Source organism: Crassostrea angulata, chromosome 7 (genome assembly GCF_025612915.1).
Source record: "Crassostrea angulata isolate pt1a10 chromosome 7, ASM2561291v2, whole genome shotgun sequence".
Taxonomy (NCBI): domain Eukaryota; kingdom Metazoa; phylum Mollusca; class Bivalvia; order Ostreida; family Ostreidae; genus Magallana; species Magallana angulata.
The window spans coordinates 6,639,559-6,663,389 of record NC_069117.1 but is presented as its reverse complement, the minus strand read 5'-3'; the positions used below and the strand labels follow the sequence as shown (position 1 = coordinate 6,663,389).

The following is a 23,831-nucleotide window of genomic DNA, read 5'->3' as shown; positions in this document are numbered from 1 at the left end:
AATGTTTTTTTTACTTATTGTTGGTACAAAAATAACTTAGTTGGGATTTCAGGTTTTTTTTTTTAAAGAAGTACTGTAATTCATTTGAAAGAAACCCCCACGTGATGTATTACGATATTCTCGGTAACCTTGGACGGTGACACGGCACCATTTATTATTAATGTTGGCATTGATCCAATATTACACAAACGAATTCCACGAAAATTTACTATTCTTCGGATACGCACCTGCATGTATTCAATTTACTAAAAATAAGTTGATATTTAAAAATCTCCCGAAGAGCTGTCAATTTCCAAACAATTTGAACAAATCGACTGAATCGATTAAAGAAAGGTTTGCTAACCATGCTTATTTTTATTCCCCGAATTTTTTGTATATACATTTCCATAGATTTCAAATTATTTCCCCAATTTTAGCATCGTGTAGCGAGTTATCGTGCATCTTTCTATTTTAGTATTTTATTGTTTTAATGATTGAACTCTACAAGTTCTCTAACTAATCCTTTTTGAGTCACATCAGACTTTCCTCCGATATTGAGGGATAGAAGAAGTCACTTCCTTTCCTGTACGTCCGGGACTTCCTCCGTTTCCGCTCTTCCATTTCTCGTTTCAGAAGTTCCATAAACACACAGGTTAGAATCACCTGTAGAGCCTGAAGTAGTGGTTGTATACTCTTAAATAACGTAATCACGATAATATTTTTTTCTGGTAAAGTTATTAATAACATTGTAACATATCTCATTGTCTTTGGTCAATGAAACAAGATATGGGCGGAAAATACAAGATACTACTAGTAATAGTTTGACTTTTAAAAAAGTCAAAAAAAGAGACAAAGTACCAAATCATTAAAAAAATTACAAAAAAGTAGTTTGTACCTCTAATGAACAAATCACCACGGCTGCTAGGATAAATGCATCAGAATACTGTGTGACGTAGCTCCAGATCTTCTCCAGACAACCCTGTATGTATAGTAAAAGGCGATAAACCATATCAGTCAAACGAATAAATGACATCCGTTCAGCAGTTTTCTATAACAAGCATGGACTTCATAACAAAGAGGAAGCTGTCCAAAATTGTGATATACTCGCATAACAAAGATAATATTTAAGAACTCATTCCTTATCATTTAACCTATGTAATTTTAAAGGGCATATACCTCGAAGTACACAGGAATTTGAACTATTCTGTGCACATTGTGAAGAAAGATCTGATATAAATATAGAGGTGTAATGACATTGGTTTTTTTTATACACTATGTGCCTCAGCGTCTCTTCTTTTACATATTATGTGCTGCTTTTTCTTTGAGAGCAACAAAGAATTCTAATGGAAATGGTAACGTATAATGACGTAGATGTACATACAGTGATGGCATAAATAAACATGTAGCTGTTTACAAAGTCAAAAGTGACTCTAGATATAACATTTCTGTGTGAAAAACATTTAACTGTATACCCTGTGTACTTTCCGAGAAAAAGTTCCTTTTGAAATTATGGAATTAAAAGTACTTTATTAGGTTTTTGTTTAAAAACTTTGTCAAATGTTTGGCGTTCTTACTTCAAAGTAATGAGTGTGGTCTTTACGGATAGGATACTTTGCGCATGCGCCAGGCTCAAATGTCGTTCGTCGTGAGGCACTATTACAACAAGCCAAAGGTGTTTGCAAGTTGCTGATCGACAATGTCTGATTAAAAATATGTAGAGTGAAATCACGATTAAAACGTGAAAACTCGAAGTCTCTTCCGTTATCTACTCCACAGCAGGACAACTGCAAATAGAAGGAAATACTATAATAAATCATACGTTTTAGAATACCAATAAAAAATGCGTTTTCTGGTTTAAAAAGATAGGAGTAGTTGTTATCAATAGGAAAGGATACAGTCTAAAACCAGGCCCGAACCCTTTGGGCTGGTCTGGCCTCATAATTGGTATCGCCTCACTTTCGGCCTCACATTCCGCTAAGGGCAGATTTGGACCTGGTCTCAAAATTTGCTTCTACGAAATGTTTTAACCTCAATATTTTTCTGTAGTTTCTTAACAAATTTGATAATTTTATTGATTTTTCATTGAATTATTATGTCTTGCATATAAAACAACAGACAATTAACATTTAGTTAACACGGATTGAAAAAAAAAATGTAGGACGAAGCCTCACTTTGATCATCAGCAAGTTCCACGTGACGGACACCGGGTCAGTGGCTGTGTCCCCCCTGTAGGTGGTCTGTAGGGAGACCTTGAGGGGTGTCCTTATCCAGTCCTGAATCTTGCAAACAAAACAAGCGCAACATTTACCATAAATACAGAATATAAAGGAAGCAAAGGACGGCATGAAATATATAGAGGATATCTATATTGTGTGATTTTATATTTGCTTTATCCAACGAGTTGAAATGGTGTATATATTCGCGAGGCTTGCCGAGCGAATATAACCATTTCAACGAGTTGGATAAAGCAAATATAAAATCACACAATTATAGATGTTCTATTTATCTCATACAATTTGATTTATATTATGAAGCTTTTAAGACAGTCCTTTGTGTGACCCAAAACGATGATGCAACGTTGTGTTATGCGGCTATTGTGACCTTGCGCAATACAATTTAGTACGTCATTCCTGAGATAAATCTAACTGTTTTAATGTAAAGTTTCACTGAAATAAACCTTAAAATAATTGTTTAGCTCTAGATAATTTTTCTTAGAGCTTATTCACTTGATTAAATGGAAATTCCGATTAGAAGACTTGAATAATCAAGTTTGTTGACATAGGGGGCCTACACAAAGTTGCGAATGCTCGTTAGTTTGAATTGACTCGAACGAGGAACAGTTGCTGATACATGATGTTTAATAAAACAAACACTAGGCTAATTGAAAATAGTGAATAAGGATGCTTACTGGTGGTGGAATAAAAGTCTCATGAAACATTATTTCGGTAAGTTCTTGGGTGGCAGGGGATAGTTTTTCTGGTCGAGGAAATGTGAGGCAGATAGTGCTCATATACGAGATTTAATTTTTCAGTGGATTTTTAAATTTGCTAAAATTGGTTTGCATGCAGGGGACACATGGTCCCAACTCTTGAGAATTTTTAAACATTTCAGAATAAAACAAGTACAACTTACATATAGCACTATAAAGAACAGCCAGGGACGGTCTCAAAATTTTCTGAAAAATTGCCCTTTTTTCACATTTTCACGGGTCCAGAACCACGCTCCAGTCCCGAGCAACTGCCATAAACTACCATAGGATTTGTAGCTTAATGTATACCCATGCAAATAATCACCAATTGATGGGGGGTCAATCACCTTCTTTTCGAGTGACATTTCGTGTTCTGAACCCACCCTACTTTTCAAGCACAAAACCGAAAGTGAAAATTTTGGCCTCAGTTTCGCATTTGTATTCCATATCTGATGAAAAGTGCTACCAGTATTAAAGTGTCATATATCAATGAAATTGACATGAGCTCCTCTATCCACAAAATGATGGCAATAAATATTCTACCAATTTATACCCCTCAAATAACCAGCCAAACCCCAGGTTCTCCCTTTATTTCAAAATTTTGACCGGGTCTTTCCTGCGAAACTATCCCCTGCCACCTTGTATATAAACACAACCAGAGCGCTCTGTTTTCATCGCGTCGTCAGGATGAACTTGATATTTAACGTAATTTGTAGTTTTATAAACTTCACAAAGCAAATTGAAAGTTGGAAGTGGGCTAAATTTATCAAAAATCTTGACAAACAAGAAAAAAGGGTCTTGTGGTTACGGTTATGAATAACTTTGCAAAAAAGGTGGCCCCCCCCCCCCCCCCCCCACTCACAATAGCCCCCCGGTTCCGACGCCTGTTCTACGCAGTTATGTGTTTTCCTTCATATTTGTAATTTAAATCTTTGACAAAATCAATTTTATATTAATTTTTGTAGTAGATATAGTTATGTTGAAAGTACTAGCAAATCTTCGAAAATAGGTCACTGAAGCGTTGAAGCGAGGGGCTGTGTCAAAAGTAGTTCCGACCGGAAGTATTTGATATAGCATCACCCGTGTGATATAGCAAAGGTTTATCACACGGGTAATATACACCACACGTATGAGATAAAATCAGGCATCTCCGCTAGCTAAGGGTAACGGCATCCACGTATCCACGCTGTTTTTCTCTTCAATAGAATTCAATAATAAAGGGAAGCACCGAGGATCGTTATCCTTGGCGGGCGAAGACGATACTCAGAAATTGATTTCACTTCTTGTTTACATTGCCTGTATATGTCGTATCAATTTAAATAAAGATATATACATTTTATTATAAAAAGCACACTGGTGATAAAAGTCTCCTCCATGTGGTGAAAACATATGTTAAATTAAAGTAGTTAATTGTTATATATATATATATATATATATATATATATATATATATATAATGTTTACAGGTACATATATATATATATATATATACACACACCGTATAACGGGTATTTTTTACGTGCTGCTAATTTTTACTAATTTTTACGAGTTTTATAAATCCGTAAAAATTAAACGCGTAAATTTTCACAGAAGGAAAAAAACACCGCACGTAAATTTCTACATCGTACGTATGAGAGTAATGTTCATGACCTTTAGCTCAGTCCCTGATGGCTGTACATGTACATGTACATGTAGGTATATTTGAGCGTTTTTGGTCACGTGGTGATAACAGTTCAGATCTTTCATTCAGTCTTGAGTATTTTTTAAAAACTACGTATAATGCCACGTTAGTAGGTATATGTCTTTTTTGGTTAGGAGAGAAAGAAAGAGAGACAGAGAGAACAAAATTTTGAAATGGAGTTGTCTTTCTTTTTTTCCCGGTAAATAGAACTGAGACGAGCACATGGTGTACATCAATGATGATACCCAGATAAATAGGAATAAGTAAAGTGTATTTCACATATGTAATAAAGTTAAATGTGTAAAGGAAGGATGTCAACAAGTACCCGGTTAACCGGGTACTCGATCGAACGTCCGAGTATCTAATACTAAAATCGGTACTCAGTTACTCGGATGTATATTTTTTAATATTTCTAAGTTTATTTAATAATGCATTAAAACATCGGTTTTAAAACTTAAAATGTCCATTGCACTTGTACATACAGTTATTAGGATTTCCTACGCCTCTAAATATGCTAAATGACCGTTATCGCCTGTGGCAGTGTTTATATAGTAATTATATAAATTAGATAGCACACAGTAGAGAAATTGAACAGACCTGAAATGCCGCCGGTCTGGAAATATTTCAAAAGAACTGAAGATTCAAAAATCGTAAAATGTCAGCTGTGCGAAGTAAACTTATCCTATACGGGGGGAACGAAAAACATGTTATTTCACACTCGTCTTAAACATAAGGAGGAATTTCTACAAAAGTGACCAAGGTTTTACAGTTATCAATGTACTTGTTCATATTTATTTACACTCTTACCGAGTACCCAGGTACTCGATCGGAAAAACGTCCGAGTAACCGAGTACTAAAAATTGACCGATTTGACATCCCTAGTATAAACACAATCATAAAAACATGTATAAGGAATCGTTAACAGAAACACGATTTTCTGATTTGTATGTGTGTTAACTGTAACAAAGTCACGGTAAAATCCCCCCTTTTACCACAGATTTTCCCCCCTTTTACCACAAATTTTTACGGACACGGCCAATTCGTAAAAAAATAACGCGTAAAAATTCAAATCACCCTATTTTATGACAAATTCGTAAAAAATTACAGCAGTAAAAATTACCCGTTATATATATATAGCTATCTTGTACTCACAACATCAGGACGAATATAACACAGGACAATGAGTGCGATCTTTGCGATCACTAGGACTCCCGTTACTACGATATACTGTATAATAGTGAAGGAATATCGTCAGGTGTAGTATGAGAAAAATATAAACAATTTCATACTCTAACAGTTCCAAATAATAAACTATATTACATGTATAATTCACTATGATATCATAATAAAGAAGTTCATTTAACAATAAGAAAAACATACAGTCGTCATTAGCCATGGCCTTTTACTGCAAAGACCGGATATGCCAAAGAGGGCCGGAAGTAGAAGGATAAATGTCATTACTAGAAACACGAGCGCCACCCATCGGAGAACTTCCGTTGTGTCGTATGCATTGATTGCGTAGCCAATACCGTAATCGGAACCTAAAGTTGGAATAAAGCATAGTTGTGCATTGAATTTTATTAATCAACCGCATATTTTATGTTGTTCCAAACATTTTATTGACAAAGAGCACATTTTCATTACGAGCAGCACATTCTACATACTGGGATAGCAGTGCTTAAACATAAGACGGCTTTAATCAGAATTTCTAACAAAGCAACTTCTCAATGTTCACGGAAAATTGGAAAATTAACGATCTCCGATTATTCAATTAAATAATACAGTTAATCTTTTGTGAAAAATACATTGAGAATGGAAATCAAAGTTTTGTTGAAAATCAATCTGAACCCATTGCAGTTATTTTACTTGATATCAGATTTTACTGGGCCATCTGGTATATAAAATATCCAATAGGGATAAATTGATATGATCTTAATTTTATAAAACTGCATTCAAAGATGAAATATTTCGATTGTTTTTAATATATCCCGTTACGTAAATTTAATTTTTTTTCATCAGTATTTTTTTGAAAAATCCAGAACACAAACACTTTTTGACAATTAACCTAATATAACCTTATGAAAGAAAATAAAGTTTTGAGCAAACCGATCCTTTCTTTTGAATTTTTTTTTTCAGACAACTTACCGCTGAATGTCCGCATGAGATCCGCCACGACCGGCATCAAATAGGTACGCACGAGTCGTTTGATGTACACCTTGTCAAACCTCACGAATAGACACCCAACACAACAGGTGAGCCCGAGAAACTAGGAGGAAAACTGAGTCATTGATTCATGCACAGGTGTGTAAAAACCAGTGATTGATTAATCAATCATACACACACATACATATATATGATGTGTGTGAAGGTTGGAAACGTTTTTTCTTTTTAGGAGAACATTGTAGTAGTTTTAATGGTTTTCAACGGTTTTAGCCATGGTAATCTTCATAAAATTGATGCAGTTTTTTTTTTAAAACGGGTACCAAAATAATTCATCTAAACTTTTTTTTTGGAATAACTTTTTAATCAATGTTCATTATTACGAAAAAAAATCTTTAAAAGAAGGACCGTTTGATTTTGTTGCAGAAGTTTTTTTTTACTTACTTATTGTGAGATTTTGGTAAAAAAATGTTTCTGACATTGTTGCTGAAGTTATTCGCCCATTATCTTATCTCAAATAATTAAACAGAGGCGAAATCTTGTTTGGCCAATTCTCTTTTTGTGACTTGCTATAAATTGTGCAAAAAACTATAGTACATTAATACCTTTTATACTATTACAGCTAGTAAAACTTTTTCGAAACAGATTCCGAATTGTTACAATCATTTGAAGATATTAACTACATATACATTATCTAGCTTTTAATAAAAAAAAAAGGATATGTACGTACCACTTGGAGCGAGTTTAGGATAATGAGCACACATTTGATACTTCTGTGGACATTCGAAGGAATGTCTTTGGTTTCTGTTATGGTCGAGGTGGAGTCGAACGGTTTTTTGACCAGGGTGTCCATTTTGTTTTTAAGTCACATGTTTTATGCGTATCTTACTCTACTTTTGACAAATCATTAATCTTGACAGCTTCATATATCGCAATTACTCATCCTAAACATCGATGTAGTTGACCCTTAGTGACCTTTCTACGTGCACCAATAACCACGTGATAATTTTGTAAATTGTAAGTAAGGTGACACAGCGATACATAGCAATTAATGTTTAATGAATAAAACAAAATATATCAAACAAAATCGGTAACAGTATAAAAATCCTTCAAATAATCATAACATTAAAAATCGATAAACATAAATATATTCAACGTAGGCTACATGTAGACATAACATAGGCGTCGGAAGCAAATTGAAAGTGGGGGGGCTAGACTAATCCTCAGAAATATTGAGAAAAAAGTAATTCCCAAAATCATGGAAAACCTAATCCGTGGGGGGGGGGGGGGGGGGGGGGGGGGTGAGTGTACCTCAAAAAAAAAATTTACTTACACAAATTTTTTTCTCCAAAATCACGAAATTCCTAATCCGTGGGGGGGGGGGGGGGGGGGGGGGGGGGCTGGCTAGTATGCTACTGAATCTAACCCCTCTATCTTTCAAGGTAAATTTATGAACAATAGTCTTTCCTGCGAGAAAAAGTGGGGGGGCTGAGCCCTCTATCATGCTATGTTTCTAATGGTTAGGTATAACTTTGCAAAAAAAGTGGGGGGGCTAAGCCCCCCCTAGCCCCCCCGGTTCCGACGCCTATGCATAAAGTTCACAAAGTCTTTACATAGGATGTTTTCGTTCGTCATGGACGGAATTTAAATCTTTCACAGAGTAATTGAACTCCGGTCAGGGTTTTTTCCCGAACATCAGAACAACATTGCATCACTGTAGATCTTTCATTTATATGACGGTATAATGTCCGGTATAAACAACATCATCGTCCGTTTACCTATCTTTTTCCTTTTCCACTTTTCTCAGAATTCACTTTGTTCTTTTTGTCCATTCCTCTTGCTATGCTAATAGCAAAAATTGCTAACAACAGCTATTAAAAAAAACCGTGTTAAAGTATTGAAATGATACTAATCTTATTTTATTTTATTTTAAACAGTCAAAATTTTGTAGATTAGATATACCTTTAATCGAGTACATTTTTTATATATCTAGACTATATTGATCCATTTAAAAAAGAATTGCCCTGACCTCTAACGCCGCCAGACCGCCAACACAACCCACCACTATGTTGATGTAGTGTTCCAAATACTGCCACACCTCGCCATAGCAACCCTACAAACAATATTGACCAAAAAAATGTAAATATAAGTATCAAACACGTACAATCCTTACAAATAGATGATTTCAACACGATATATAAAAAATATGACGCCCTACTTACTATATATAAAATGACGGCAAAACGCGTCGCTTGTCAGTTAATGAAAAAGATTGCGTGTACATTTGTGTCGTGTGGTAAATTTTGGATTTACTGAGAGGGTGTAAATACAAAATTTACTAAATGACATTTGTTCAACTCTAATTGAGTCATTAATGGAAACAGACACAGGGATGGGCGGGCTAAGTACCACACGAATTTCTATGGAACGGACTCTGTCTGTCCTCTCCAGTCACTAAAGGCTGATCGAATTAGATATTGACAAGAAATACATTCAAAGGGAAACCAGAGCATCCATCGGACGTCCGTGTGGTGAGTTAGGACGACTGAGTCCCCAGATAGTATATCATTTACCCAAGACATACATTACCTTATTATAATTTGAATCTGAAGGATTCAGTGTGGATATTGCACAATTCCACCAATTGGTTGCTGATTTCGACCTCGCAGCCTCTGTACAGCAAACCAGCGGCGTGTCAAGCTGTTTATTTGCGTTGATAATTTCAGCAATCGGTGTGTTGTTCCATTTTCCAGATACAAAGTCTTGAGAACTGTCAACACCACAACACGAAAACTACAACCAAAGAGAGTTATAATTTGTTAAGAGTCGATTGAATTTTATTGTTGAGTCGAGGAAAAGTATTAGTGAAATAGACATTGCAGAGTTGTTGAAAATGGTAAATCCCTGTTAATTACACCGATCCCGACATAAAACAACTTATTCGATAACCTTAAACTGTATGGTAAATAATTTTTTTTAAAAAAGTTCATGCGTAGTATGTACGGGTAAGAGTTTCTCAATGATGTATATTATTTTTATAATATATCGAAGAATGATTCATAGTTGAAGAGAACTTCTCAGTTGTAAATTTTCAAAATTGTCTGTGATAAAATGTTGTACTAGTATTGATATTCGCTATATTCTTCAATATCGGTCTTCTCTCGTAACTAATGGACCTATATCTGATGAGTGATCTACCTTAAGCATGACGGCATTCCATAAAACACTAATGGCGTCCATAGCATGGTCTCCCTGATAAAGGTCTTTAATGGACGAACGTAACTGTGGCTTTAAGTTTTCGTCGATCTGAAAAATCGAACACTTATAAATCAAAAGGTAAATCGATAAATTAAAGCTTCTTGTCAGCTTGGTTTAAAATTTTTACTGAAGAAAATGTCTTTGAACATTGCTATCACCTAGAGATTTCAATTAATACTCAGCTTTGCTAAAACTTAGACCTAATAATTATAAATATATAAAAACCTTTAAGATAAAAAATACAACAAAAATTGATTTAAAAAATTGCAGGCAATCTGGAATGACTCCAAACTTTTAGAAGTTTATGTTTGATATGTTATTGATAGAATGTGTAATTATGATTGTACCGGTTATTTAGAACACTTGAGAATTTATGTTGTATTAAGTATTGTGGTCAAATTTGTGGCTGCATTCTTTAATGTGGTTGCATTGTACAATGAGGTTGCATTATGTGTATGTATTGAGGTTGTTTTAATATGTTATGTACTCACGAGGTCCCGTCGTTTTGTTATCAAGATGGCGCAAACAATCTGACCAATCAGAATCAGCAGGAGTATACAGCTGTACTGTAAACGAGGTTATGTTTTTGTTATCCACAAGTACAAGCAATTTAAGGAAAATTAATGGGACATTTGTTTTTTCGTACATTTCTCTGAAATAAACAATACAATTACTGATAACCTATTTATTTTGTTAAATCTTACAAAATTGTGTTGTCGTAATGGTAAAGCTCAGTTGGAGTCGGCTAATGACCTGAAAGTCGTGTCCCAGACAGATTAGAGGGTTTAAATTATTGTTTTAAGACTTATTATAAAAGAGTTAAATGGTCACAGGCTATGTGATATCTTTCTTCGATGTAACTTAATCAATATATGTTAAAATCACAAGGTGTTCTATTTCACCTTAATTCTAAAGTAAAACAATTCAGCAGAAACATCAAATCGTTTTGTTCCATTCTTCATATAAACTCAGAGGCAATACAATTTCCCCCTAAGATTATTTAAAGCTTAGTTTAATAACTTTTTAAATAAGATTTGAATGTTTTTGTAAAACGCTTTGAAAAAAATAATGTACCACATAAAGGCCACATTTGGACTTGCAGCTGACGCCAAAACAGCCCCAGAAAACAACAAAGAGCAAAACGGCGCCGAACACGATGAATACATCTGCTGCATTGCCTAGCAACTTCTCAAGGTCAAGGTTGTTTAAAAATTTCTCCGATGAACTGTGGGTCGCTGAATGCAAAAAAGCTTTATGATACGCAATTATGATTCATGTGTTCCATTCATTTATTTACACAATTCAATTAGCTCTAAATGAAGCCATGCCTGTTTTAATTTCATTTACCTCTTAATATTGGGTCAATTTTTCTGACAAGTTCCCTCATTAAATCAGGCAGCAATGATTTCAAATCGTCCGACCCGAACTTGACGAACATTCCTCCTACCAGACATACCGCCGCCACCAGCTGAAAACGTATGTGCAAGTGTTATTTTGTTAACTGCTAGATAAGTCTAGCTATTAGTCCCCTACCGGTTTCACCGGAGGAGACTATAGCTTTCCTCTGCGTCCGTCCGTCCGTCCGTCCGTCTGTCTGTCCCACTTCAGTTTTCCACACTTTTTTTTCTTTATGCATTTGAGGAATAATATGAAATTTGCTGAACAGCTTCAAAATGTCAAACTACAGATCAAGTTTACACTTTTGTAGCGTCTGATTGACATATGTTCGAGAAAATTAATTTTTTATATTCCAATTTTTTAATGTTCGGGTTCGTTATCGGGTTCGGAGTGTATTGAATAAACGAGGCCAGTATGTAGTCCAATCGCAACTTCTCGGGCCTTTCCCGCAAGCTCGGAAAAACACCTCGAATGTATTAACATCACCGGATGTTAGAATTTTATACAAAATGGAGTCGCTTCCCATTAAAATAAGTATCGGCTAGACAGACTTGTATGTCGCTGCTGTGTTATATTTTAGTGTATATTGTTTACTTTAATGAAGTATAGCTCACATCTCAACAGATCGTAAAATGTGTTCTATTTATTTCAAGTTTTACAAAAAGGGGGGTTGTCATGGACGCCTAGGTAATACATTCGAGGTGTTTTTCCGAGCTTGCCGGAAAGATCCGAGAAGTTGCGATTGGTATGTAGTCAGTAATAATACCGTGCGTTACTTGTACCATTCCTTTTATCATTTCTAACAAACAAATAAATTCTGTAAAATAGTGTTAAACATTGTGTTGTAAATTTAATCGGCAGGGTTTTTTTTTTGTATTATTACAATCGGGTTCGTTGTCGGGTTGGACTGTTTAACTGTTTGGTTTGATTCGGGGTACAGAAGACGGTAAGAAATGATAATGTGCATAACAGTGCATTGTTTTCACAAATTTTTACCAGCGAATACAGAATAATACAAACCGGTAGGGGACGTGTATTGCTTATGCAATACTCTCAGAATGCTTGTTTTCCTCATCTTTTTAACAGGATATCCATTGTTACAGTTATCCATAAAGTGTTATTTTGTTTTCTATTGAGCAATGGATTCTGTTGTTAATATGGATTTTATACAAGTTTTTTTTCTAGCTTTCTATTCAAATTTTAGATTCCTCTTTTTACATGGATTCCATACTTAACAGTTTGTTTCCTATGTTTTTGTTTTGATTTTACTTTTCTTTTTCTATTGTTGTTTTGTTTTTGTCACAGTTTTTTTTCCAAAATTTTCAGAGCTTTTTTTTATGCATTTTTTAATAAAATTTCCTTCCTTTTTATTTACCTGAATTGTCATGTCAAAAAAATGTTTCACAAAAATATTTCGAAGATAACATTTCAAAGCAGTTATTTACATGTAGTGGGAAGAATTTGTAAGTTATAAGGTTTGTATCTTATCTTTTAAATTTTTGTTTTCTGTGTTAAATAAATAATAATTTTTAAAAAATCAATTGAAAAGGGCTTCGTTGAAATCTTGAAGTCGTTTATTTTGTATTTCGGTAATATTCTAATTTTATTATAATATTTCTATTCAAATATTTTTGTTCGCTTTTTCTCCTTTAAATCGATCTTACAGAAAATGAACGATTAAGAAATTAACGAGATGCGAAAACAAAACTTAGCGATAAAAATAATTAGTCTTTAATAAAAATAAAAAAAACCCATCTGTGTATTGACATTTTATGATGGTGGTTACTAACCCCGAAAAGCCCGTTGATGTAGTAGATGACCAGACGTCCACAGCTCTTCATGAAACCCATGGTATGTTACTGTCTGTAGAGCGACATTGTAGAAATCAGTATAAAACCCGAAAGTATTCCTTATCAAAGCGGTATAGCTAGGGTAATATCGGGTGGGACTATATCAAAAGATTTTAAACTGTTAAATCAATTGAATTCAAGGACCTTGTTTGGGGATTTAAGAGGGACCAAAACGTGTCACAATAACGTTTAGAAACCCGATGTCTCATCCCAAAAACCCAGTACAGAACGTGTCTACGAGAGTTCACGTGGCCCCGATATCTTTTTGTCTTCGAATAAGTCCCAATTTATCAAAATCCCAGCGAGAAAAAACAAGGCGATAAGGGGTTACAAAGCAAGGGAGTGTTATCTATGAATGAGGTGTTTTAGCAACGAAGTCTAGGAAAACATTTCCGAATATCGATAATAGCAATCCTTCTGAGGATCTGCTGACATTACATGTGGACGAAGCTATTATAGGACTACGGTGCGTCCGAAGTACGACTTAGGATACGTCATAGTCTCAAGTCCGTTTCTCGAAGCTCTCCTAAAAGGAATCGCCTTTAGACCATCCCTTACCTTGTCCTAAGACCAGACTAAGGTTGAACATGAAAATCACGTTTTTGGAAGATACTGGGACCGCTATGAAGTTTTTTCTTAAGACCGGTAGAATATGGCCAAATATTTCAAATTGAAATATTTGGCCTTCGATAGAACATGTACGTTAACTTTATTCTAACACCCCCTTTCTCTGTTGCTGACAAATTAAAAAGAAAAATTTCGCAAATACTCTCTTTGTTTGGCCCAAGAAAATTATTCACTTATTTTCAATATGTACACTTTGTAAGTCACATTCATCGTTTTGATTGCTAGCATTGGCCATAGAATTATTCAAATGTCCTTGGTTTAAGTGTATATTTACATCGGTTTATATATATATATATATATATATATATATATATATATATATATATATGTGTGTGTGTGTGTGTGTGTGTGTGTGTGTGTGTGTGTGTGGTGTGTGTGTGGGTGTGGGTGTGGGTGTGTGTGTGTGTGTGTATTTGTTTTGAAAGAAATTCATTATTTTAAAGAAAAAAGGCGTAGGTGTACATACTATCTGGAATTAATTGGTAAACTATTTATTTTCAGCCAAACCAAAATGTCAACAAAATGTCGTCCAGGTAATGTTTCCTATGACCTTTTACAGAGATGTTAGTCTCCATATAGATTTGGATTTCAAAATTCAGTCAACTTTTATCATAAAATATTTTTTGATCCGATTGTTCTCAGAACTGTCATGGAATTTATCGTTGATCGTACGTTATCTCTCCACTAACGGATATCTCATTCGATGTGGCGAAAAGGACAAGCGCCGCGGATACTGCTGCCAGATTCTAGTATTTAAAGACTTTTATTACAGAAACAAGTGTCCTAAGAACTATGGCATCATGATTAAAACATGATTTATTTATAGGAGACTTAAAACGAAAAAGTTCTCAAAAGTTTCTCATTGTAAAATGTAAAAATTGTTTACATCTTTTACGCAAGATACTTATGATTTCTCTTTATTTTAGATACTAACTCACGTAACATTTTCAGACTCTTTTCGAAATATTTGAGCCAACAGCCTTGACGTTTTAAGAAACTACAAATGGGACAACATGTAGGAAGTACAGGTATAGTTTTGTTTATAAACATGAACACATTACTTTATAAATCTCTGATAACACTATTAGTCTACTGGCGACAGAAACCTATAGACAAATGACCCATTCCGAAAGTATAGAACAAACACTGGTGTACGTATGCAATGTTTACTAAGCAACACATATAAACAATAAACATAAATAGGATAGTACGACAGACATTCATCGCTCTTCCGCTTCTAACAGGTCTGAAAAAAGAAACAAAGCACTTATACTATTAAATCTTGCGTCTTCTAAGAACTATTAATTTTCAAAACATTTAACACATTTTGGTTTTTTTTCTCTTTTAATGAATCTAATGATAAAAATTCTTTAAATTAGATAATGAAATTATATACGAAACCGAATCATGAAATAGTTTTTGAGGCATCACGTGACAATTCAATAGATCATTGAGTACTGCGCTGGTACCCACCTGGCCTGATGCGCTGTAAGGCCCGCCTGGCCCACACCACGGCGTCCTGCATGGACTTCCGGCGGTCCAGGATGTCCAACAGAGGCGTGGTGTCCAGCTCCTTCTTCATGTCGTCTGAAACAATCAAATAAAACGACACTGTGATCATTCTTAAATAGATGATGTGTCATTAATTAACATCACAGAATTCAAAAAATTAATTATAGGCGTATACAGTGGAGAACTTATGTACATGCATATCAATGATAAACAAGATACCATTGCCTGTGTTTAATAATAACATCGAAGAATTATCTTGTCCATCTAGTGTTATTTTTGACTAACAATTGTTATTTTGTCCAAGAAGTAAGATATATTGAAGTACCATCTGTGGCCAAGGTGAGGAGTTTACAGCCAAACACCTGGATGTCTACAACATCCGGGAACCTGCTCATGATGTCAATCACAGATAAAACGTCATAGCCCTCTATCAGTTTCAGGTCATAACTCTTTATCAATTTGTCATTGTCTTCATTGGCTGCAACTGCAAATCAAAACAACCATAGAAATTAACAGAATATAAAAGATCACCCCTGCGTTATTTTTAAAATTTTAAACGCATTAAGCCTAATAATGCAATAAATATATATCAATAAACATTCATTATTAATACATTGTACAATGAATTATAATTGTACCCGATTTAAGTAGGTTTTCAAGGGCCATAAATGCCACCACAACGAGTCTTTGCTCGTCTTGGAACCTCCGGAGGGTCGTCATCAGTGTGCTCATACCATGCTGGTGCAGAAAAAGCATGCTCGTGGAATCTGAAAGATTAAGGGAGAGGGAGGTAATGCAGATAGCGTAAAGTATAACCACAATAACGCCTACTTTATCATTTTGTTAAGTATTTGGAAAGAACATAAGAACCGGACATAATTGATATTTGTGTTCATTTTTTACCTTGTTCCTCCGTAAGATAACACAGGGCGCCACAGCAAACAATGTGTAGGTCTAGTTTCCCCGGAAAATTCTTTATGGCGTTGTGAATTAGAGACAGAACCTCTGGGGAACGCTTTTTATGGAACCCATCTAAAAATAGAATAAAACAAGTTCCGTTAAAGTCAGTCAAATGGGTTTTTTGGGAAAGAGAAAAAAATATCAAGAAAAAAAGAAAAGTGTTGACTCACTCATTGCTAAGGCCGCCATCACTTTACAGCCGTGGAACTGTACGTCATAAGTGGTAGAGTTGATGGTTAACAAATCCACCATTTTGTCAAAAGACCCACAATCAACAAACATCTTGCAACCGTTCACTGCAACCAAGGTGAGAACATAATAAATTTTTAAAGCGAAATAGGTTTAACTAAATATGTTTTTCTGAGATATTTCTCATCAAATTTAAAAAAAACTGGTAATTCATTTTGCAAACATACCTGTTGAGACAACTTTTTCATAGAACTGGACCAGATAAACGTCTTCTCCATTGTTATTTTGTAAGACATCCGGTACAGTACATATCACGCGTTCTATGGCATCCAACTCAGAAGTTGTGATACCTGTCAACATAAACAACTCATCACTTATTTTGTAAAACTGTAAAAATTCCTACTTCTTACTGAATCATAACCAAGTTACTGTTATATATTAGACTAGGTGACTGTATATACAAGTATTAGACTAGGTGGTTGTTATATACATGTATTAGACTAGGTGGTTGTTATATATATATATGTATTAGGCTAAGTGGTTGTTATATATATATATATATATATATATATATATGTATTAGACTAGATGACTGTTATATACATGTATTAGACTAGGTGGCTGTTATATACATGTATTAGACTAGGTGGTTTTTATATACATGTATAAGACTAGGTGGTTTTTATATATATGTATTAGACTAGGTGGTTGTTATATACATGTATTAGACTAGGTGGCTGTTATATACATGTATTAGACTAGGTGGTTTTTATATACATGTATAAGACTAGGTGGCTGTTATATACATGTATTAGACTAGGTGGCTGTTATATACATGTATTAGACTAGATGGCTGTTATATTCATGTATTAGACTAGGTGGCTGTTATACACATGTATTAGACTAGGTGGCTGTTATATACATGTATTAGACTTGATGGCTGTTATATTCATGTATTAGACTAGGTGGCTGTTAGATACATGTATTAGACTAGATGGCTGTTATATTCATGTATTAGACTAGGTGGCTGTTATATACATGTATTAGACTAGATGGCTGTTATATACATGTATTAGACTTGATGGCTGTTATATTCATGTATTAGACTAGGTGGCTGTTATATACATGTATTAGACTAGGTGGCTGTTATATACATGTATTAGACTAGGTGGCTGTTATATATATATATGTATTAGGCTAAGTGGTTGTTATATATATATATATATATATACATGTATTAGACTAGGTGGCTGTTATATACATGTATTAGACTAGGTGGTTGTTATATATATATATGTATTAGGCTAAGTGGTTGTTTTATATATATATATATATATATGTATTAGACTAGATGGCTGTTATATACATGTATTAGACTAGGTGGCTGTTATATACATGTATTAGACTAGGTGGCTGTTATATATATATATATGTATTAGGCTAAGTGGTTGTTATATATATATATATATACATGTATTAGACTAGGTGGCTGTTATATACATGTATTAGACTAGGTGGTTGTTATATATATATATGTATTAGGCTAAGTGGTTGTTATATATATATATATATATGTATTAGACTAGGTGGTTGTTATATACATGTATTAGACTAGGTGGCTGTTATATACATGTATTAGACTAGATGGCTGTTATATATATGTATTAGACTAGGTGGCTGTTATATATATGTATTAGACTAGGTGGCTGTTATATATATATATGTATTAGGCTAAGTGGTTGTTATATATATATATATATACATGTATTAGACTAGGTGGTTGTTATATACATGTATTAGACTAGGTGGCTGTTATATACATGTATTAGACTAGGTGGCTGTTATATACATGTATTAGACTAGGTGGCTGTTATATATATGTATTAGACTAGGTGGCTGTTATATATATATATGTATTAGGCTAAGTGGTTGTTATATATATATATATATACATGTATTAGACTAGGTGGCTGTTATATACATGTATTAGACTAGGTGGTTGTTATATATATATATGTATTAGGCTAAGTGGTTGTTATATATATATATATATATATGTATTAGACTAGGTGGTTGTTATATACATGTATTAGACTAGGTGGCTGTTATATACATGTATTAGACTAGGTGGCTGTTATATATATATATATGTATTAGGCTAAGTGGTTGTTATATATATATATATATATACATGTATTAGACTAGGTGGCTGTTATATACATGTATTAGACTAGGTGGTTGTTATATATATATATGTATTAGGCTAAGTGGTTGTTATATATATATATATATATGTATTAGACTAGGTGGTTGTTATATACATGTATTAGACTAGGTGGCTGTTATATACATGTATTAGACTAGATGGCTGTTATATATATGTATTAGACTAGGTGGCTGTTATATATATGTATTAGACTAGGTGGCTGTTATATATATATATATGTATTAGGCTAAGTGGTTGTTATATATATATATATATACATGTATTAGACTAGGTGGTTGTTATATACATGTATTAGACTAGGTGGCTGTTATATACATGTATTAGACTAGGTGGCTGTTATATACATGTATTAGACTAGGTGGCTGTTATATATATGTATTAGACTAGGTGGCTGTTATATATATATATGTATTAGGCTAAGTGGTTGTTATATATATATATATATACATGTATTAGACTAGGTGGCTGTTATATACATGTATTAGACTAGGTGGTTGTTATATATATATATGTATTAGGCTAAGTGGTTGTTATATATATATATATATATATGTATTAGACTAGGTGGTTGTTATATACATGTATTAGACTAGGTGGCTGTTATATACATGTATTAGACTAGATGGCTGTTATATATATGTATTAGACTAGGTGGCTGTTATATATATGTATTAGACTAGGTGGCTGTTATATATATGTATTAGACTAGGTGGCTGTTATATATATATATATGTATTAGGCTAAGTGGTTGTTATATATATATATATATATGTATTAGACTAGGTGGTTGTTATATACATGTATTAGACTAGGTGGCTGTTATATACATGTATTAGACTAGGTGGTTGTTATATATATATATGTATTAGGCTAAGTGGTTGTTATATATATATATATATATATGTATTAGACTAGGTGGTTGTTATATACATGTATTAGACTAGGTGGCTGTTATATACATGTATTAGACTAGGTGGCTGTTATATACATGTATTAGACTAGGTGGCTGTTATATACATGTATTAGACTAGGTGGCTGTTATATACATGTATTAGACTAGGTGGCTGTTATATACATGTATTAGACTAGGTGGCTGTTATATACATGTATTAGACTAGGTGGCTGTTATATACATGTATTAGACTAGGTGGCTGTTATATATATGTATTAGACTAGGTGGCTGTTATATACATGTATTAGACTAGGTGGCTGTTATATACATGTATTAGACTAGGTGGTTGTTATATATATATATGTATTAGGCTAAGTGGTTGTTATATATATATATATATATACATGTATTAGACTAGGTGGCTGTTATATACATGTATTAGACTAGGTGGCTGTTATATACATGTATTAGACTAGGTGGCCTACCCTTTGTTGAGGCTAGATGTATCAGGATGTTCTTGACCAGTATTTCTGTGTCCCGACAATCTGTACAGCTCTTTAGCAATGTTTCCAGAACGTCTAGGCCTTGATACTCCAAAAAACTGTGGCACACCGCGTCTACAAAATTCACAAAACATTTATTCATCTACAGCCTTAATCCAAAATAGCAGTCTCTTCTAACTAATATTCAACAAATCAGGTTTGGGACTATACCGAGTTCTATCAAGTTTCCTAACAGTTTCAGGGCTAGATCCACTACATCCGGGTTATGTGACATCTTCGTCAGGCTGGTAATGGCAGCCTGTACACCACCATTCTTCACCACCGTATACTTGTTCCCGTAAACTGCAAACAAGACGCCAGCAAATCATAATGGGAAAACCAATTAAATACCATCCACATTTACACAATTAAGGAGAGACAATTCTATCTTTCTATGAATAAGGAAATCTAACCTTCTGCTGAGAGGTTTGTGAGGGCGATTTGTCCATTTTCGTGGATTTTGTCTGATTTCTCGTGATGAAGAAGTGCTGTTACTATGGTTTGAGATGCGTTCAGTCTCTCCAATACTGATCGGTGTGATTCTGATAAAAAGACATCATAATAATATGTAAGACGCAGAATCGTTTTGTTCATAAAAAACAAATACAACATGTATACCAGTAAACCAACTTTAATAATTTACCCGCACGCAATTATTACAATTTGACAATACATCCCCTCTTGGTCGGTGCTACTTACTGCTGACCGCTAGCGTCCCAATGATCAGAGAGCCGTGTTCCTGTACCACTGGGCAGTCTAAGTACGTGGTCATCCTCTCCAAAACGATCTTCACTTTACCATCTTGTATAAACTGTTTCTGGGCCTTCTCTGAAAGATTATATAACCAACAGCGTAATCTTCTAGAGTAGTTCTAAACCCAGTGACTTGTATGTGTGTCTGTGTGTGTATCAAACACGCACCTGATATGGCCAGCACTGGCACCAAGAATGCAAAGATTTCCTGTTGGAGTTGGAGATTTTCTGGAAATTGCTCCAGACAATGACAAACTGTAGATACGATTTCAGGCACTGCCAACTCCTGGGCACCAAAAGCTGCAAAAATAGTAAATACTCTGTAAAACAGATCCCACCTACTTTATTCACAGATTTAGAAATTAATTTCATTCCCATTCCAAATATGTAAATTACCAAAGGAAGCGAGGTTACATAGCGTCCAGCAACCATATTCCTGTAACGTTTCGTCATACGGGTATTTTTGAAGAGTGCTTAACACTGTAGATATTTCCCCATCCTTACACAAGAACTGAACTGCATCCACTGTAAGTAGAAAAAACACGCACTTGTGAAATTTCTGTTCAATGTATAAGACCCGATGTATATTTACACCGGTATATCAGATACTATGATGAGTTGAACTGAATTGATACTAACTACACTTTGATAGGCAGGCTAGAGCCCAAAGAGCACACTCCAGCACTGCCGTGGAGTCAGAAAATGTCTTCAGAGTGTGCATCACCACATTCAGGGCTCCAGCATTGGAAACGTCTGAGCACAAGTCCTCTGAAATAAAATCACAATTTGCATTAGTATAGAATATATGTACCAATGTGGCGTTTATCTCTTGCATCCATATTACTGGCGTGCATTTATTTTATAGAGGTTGCTTACCATGGGCTGCAAAACTACCAAGGGCCCTACAAGCGTTCTCGTGAACAAGATCTTCATTTTGAAACTTTTTCATGACGTTGACGATTACGTGCACTCCTCCAATATACATCACGTTTTTCGCTGTTTGGTCTTAAAACGGAATATAGACACATTACAAAGTCATATATTGACATGCTTTATATCATATCTTTTCAAAAAACGTCCACGTAATATTTTTACATGCCGGGGGCAAGAATGATGCAAAATTTAATTTCTTACACTCAATCACTAGGTTGCTAAGGATGAAGCAACAGTTGCTAACGATTCTTGGGTTACTCTCGTGTTGCGATATCAAAGTCACAACCTTTTGGGGAACATCTTCTTCCACCAACTTTTCTAGTAATTCCTCTGCAAAAATTGTATCAAGTGCTCATAGAATCATGATAAAGTACGTCATTTATAAATTATTTTATGATTATTAGCAAAAACAAAAATGATGCCAACTATTAAATTTCTCTTACCAACTGCCGACATGCTTCCAAGAATGTCCACGGCGCCCTCTATGACCTGAAGGTCGCGGTTGGAGGTCATCAATCGTAAGAGTTCACTGATCCCATCATTCTTCTGTACGTGAACGCAGCTAGCGTCTATAAGGAAATGCATTGTAAGGTTACTTAAAGACCAAATAAGGCTGCAGGTACTTTATCTTGGTACATGGATGTCACCACTAATTATATATTTGACAATGATGAAGCACAGAAGAGAGAGGGAGACAGACGGAATGGGGAAACAAAATTTAATACAGCCTGACAATGTTATAGGTGCTAACTAGAGCGGTTCAGTTTCAGGTCTTCCAGAGAGCTAGCAACCTTATCAGGGCAGTTAGTTGGAAAGCATTGGTAAACGTAATCTTTTTTACTAGATGTCATTGTGATACTTATAATCTGATTTATATTCTATAAAACTTTACTTTGCGCTTAATATTGTAATTCAGTAGTTTTTATTACCAGAAGCTGCGCACATGCGCGCTAGAGAAGAAATGGCTGACGTCACTATCTCGTCTTGACCTGTGAATTTGACCATGGCGGTCATCAGACAGGATATCCCCTCGTTTTTAGCCAGAAGTACGGACAATGAGTCTGAAATAAAAGGAATTATTTATGGCAGTGCTTTTGAAAGTGGCAGACTAGATATCGTCTTTGATTATGTAAAATCGAATCAAAATTATTTTTGATAAGAGGTATAGAGTTCAAAAGATTGAATCATAAATGTATGCATATGGAAGTATGACGTTATAATCTAAATACAAGATCTGTATCAAAGTTTCAATGTCCTTCTTAAATATTTTAAATATAATAAATATTATTGTAATATTATAACAATGAAATACGCATAATCATAATGCATTTTTATTTACATTGAAATATGTCAGGACATAAGCACATCTCAAATGCATTATTACCACTTTTAAAGTGTTTCTTCTGCATGCATATTACCTTTGTGTTTTTCATTTTTAATGTAAAATTCAATGAAAATATATTGGAAGTGTTGTATTGCGCAAAAAGTTATGTATAAACCACGTGTTTTAATGTATATAATTATGTCCATGAATTCTAAATAAAATGCAAATCGCCTTCAGTAAATTTATACGAAAGAGAAATTTAATTATAAATTCACATCATCGGAACCGAGAAGAAGAAAAACCAAGTCTTCAAATTCATCACAAAGTTTATCATGTTGAACTTCAATTCTTTTGATCATCTCAGTTTTTAGCTGAACCATTCGACATTTCTTCACGCGGTCAAGGACACCATCATGACACATGTAGATTTACTTGGAGAGTGATTTATTTACGTTTGGAATTTCTCAAGCATTAAGTATGTTCACAAATTGCCCAACGTACTCAAAATAGATAATGCTTAAATACTTGTGATTACATTTTTACACGAATCATTCTTAATTTCTTTTCTCAATAAAAACG

At 34.3% G+C, this 23,831-nt stretch overlaps 3 protein-coding genes across 6 annotated transcripts in view; all 3 read right to left on the bottom strand.

Annotated features, from left to right (window-relative positions):
• Window positions 1-142: 142 nt before the first annotated feature.
• Window positions 143-7,959, bottom strand: LOC128193049 (uncharacterized). 2 transcript variants are annotated; one of them, XM_052866240.1, is made up of 8 exons: window positions 7,519-7,959; window positions 6,774-6,894; window positions 6,009-6,169; window positions 5,781-5,855; window positions 2,151-2,258; window positions 1,554-1,763; window positions 875-958; window positions 143-651 (listed from the first exon to the last, which is right to left on the bottom strand). In XM_052866240.1, exons 1-8 carry the CDS (start codon window positions 7,639-7,641, stop codon window positions 511-513), a joined length of 1,023 nt encoding a protein of 340 aa, XP_052722200.1. In that variant the 5' UTR covers window positions 7,642-7,959; the 3' UTR covers window positions 143-510. The 2 variants fall into 2 exon arrangements, with proteins under 2 accessions (XP_052722200.1, XP_052722201.1); XM_052866241.1 differs by having other exon boundaries at window positions 2,151-2,252.
• A 425-nt stretch (window positions 7,960-8,384) lies between these two features.
• LOC128193050 (tetraspanin-18-like) lies at window positions 8,385-13,402 on the bottom strand. Of its 2 annotated transcripts, XM_052866242.1 has the most exons (8): window positions 13,235-13,401; window positions 11,394-11,514; window positions 11,121-11,281; window positions 10,538-10,612; window positions 9,987-10,094; window positions 9,378-9,581; window positions 8,818-8,901; window positions 8,385-8,659 (listed from the first exon to the last, which is right to left on the bottom strand). In XM_052866242.1, exons 1-8 carry the CDS (start codon window positions 13,292-13,294, stop codon window positions 8,567-8,569), a joined length of 906 nt encoding a protein of 301 aa, XP_052722202.1. In that variant the 5' UTR covers window positions 13,295-13,401; the 3' UTR covers window positions 8,385-8,566. The 2 variants fall into 2 exon arrangements, with proteins under 2 accessions (XP_052722202.1, XP_052722203.1); XM_052866243.1 differs by lacking the exon at window positions 10,538-10,612 and having other exon boundaries at window positions 13,235-13,402.
• A 1,669-nt stretch (window positions 13,403-15,071) lies between these two features.
• Window positions 15,072-23,831, bottom strand: part of LOC128156374 (uncharacterized) — a 29,518-nt gene continuing 20,758 nt past the window's right edge. For both annotated transcript variants that reach the window (XM_052818481.1, XM_052818482.1), the window contains 18 exons: window positions 22,858-22,989; window positions 22,372-22,497; window positions 22,130-22,258; window positions 21,872-22,000; window positions 21,635-21,763; window positions 21,392-21,520; window positions 21,164-21,295; window positions 20,943-21,071; window positions 20,657-20,785; window positions 20,415-20,546; window positions 20,187-20,318; window positions 16,810-16,932; window positions 16,564-16,689; window positions 16,337-16,465; window positions 16,072-16,200; window positions 15,759-15,917; window positions 15,395-15,508; window positions 15,072-15,167 (listed from right to left, as the gene is read on the bottom strand). In XM_052818481.1, the coding sequence (XP_052674441.1) occupies window positions 15,142-15,167; window positions 15,395-15,508; window positions 15,759-15,917; window positions 16,072-16,200; window positions 16,337-16,465; window positions 16,564-16,689; window positions 16,810-16,932; window positions 20,187-20,318; window positions 20,415-20,546; window positions 20,657-20,785; window positions 20,943-21,071; window positions 21,164-21,295; window positions 21,392-21,520; window positions 21,635-21,763; window positions 21,872-22,000; window positions 22,130-22,258; window positions 22,372-22,497; window positions 22,858-22,989 (2,234 nt within the window). In that variant the 3' untranslated portion in view covers window positions 15,072-15,141. The remainder of the gene's footprint in view (window positions 15,168-15,394; window positions 15,509-15,758; window positions 15,918-16,071; window positions 16,201-16,336; window positions 16,466-16,563; window positions 16,690-16,809; window positions 16,933-20,186; window positions 20,319-20,414; window positions 20,547-20,656; window positions 20,786-20,942; window positions 21,072-21,163; window positions 21,296-21,391; window positions 21,521-21,634; window positions 21,764-21,871; window positions 22,001-22,129; window positions 22,259-22,371; window positions 22,498-22,857; window positions 22,990-23,831) is intronic.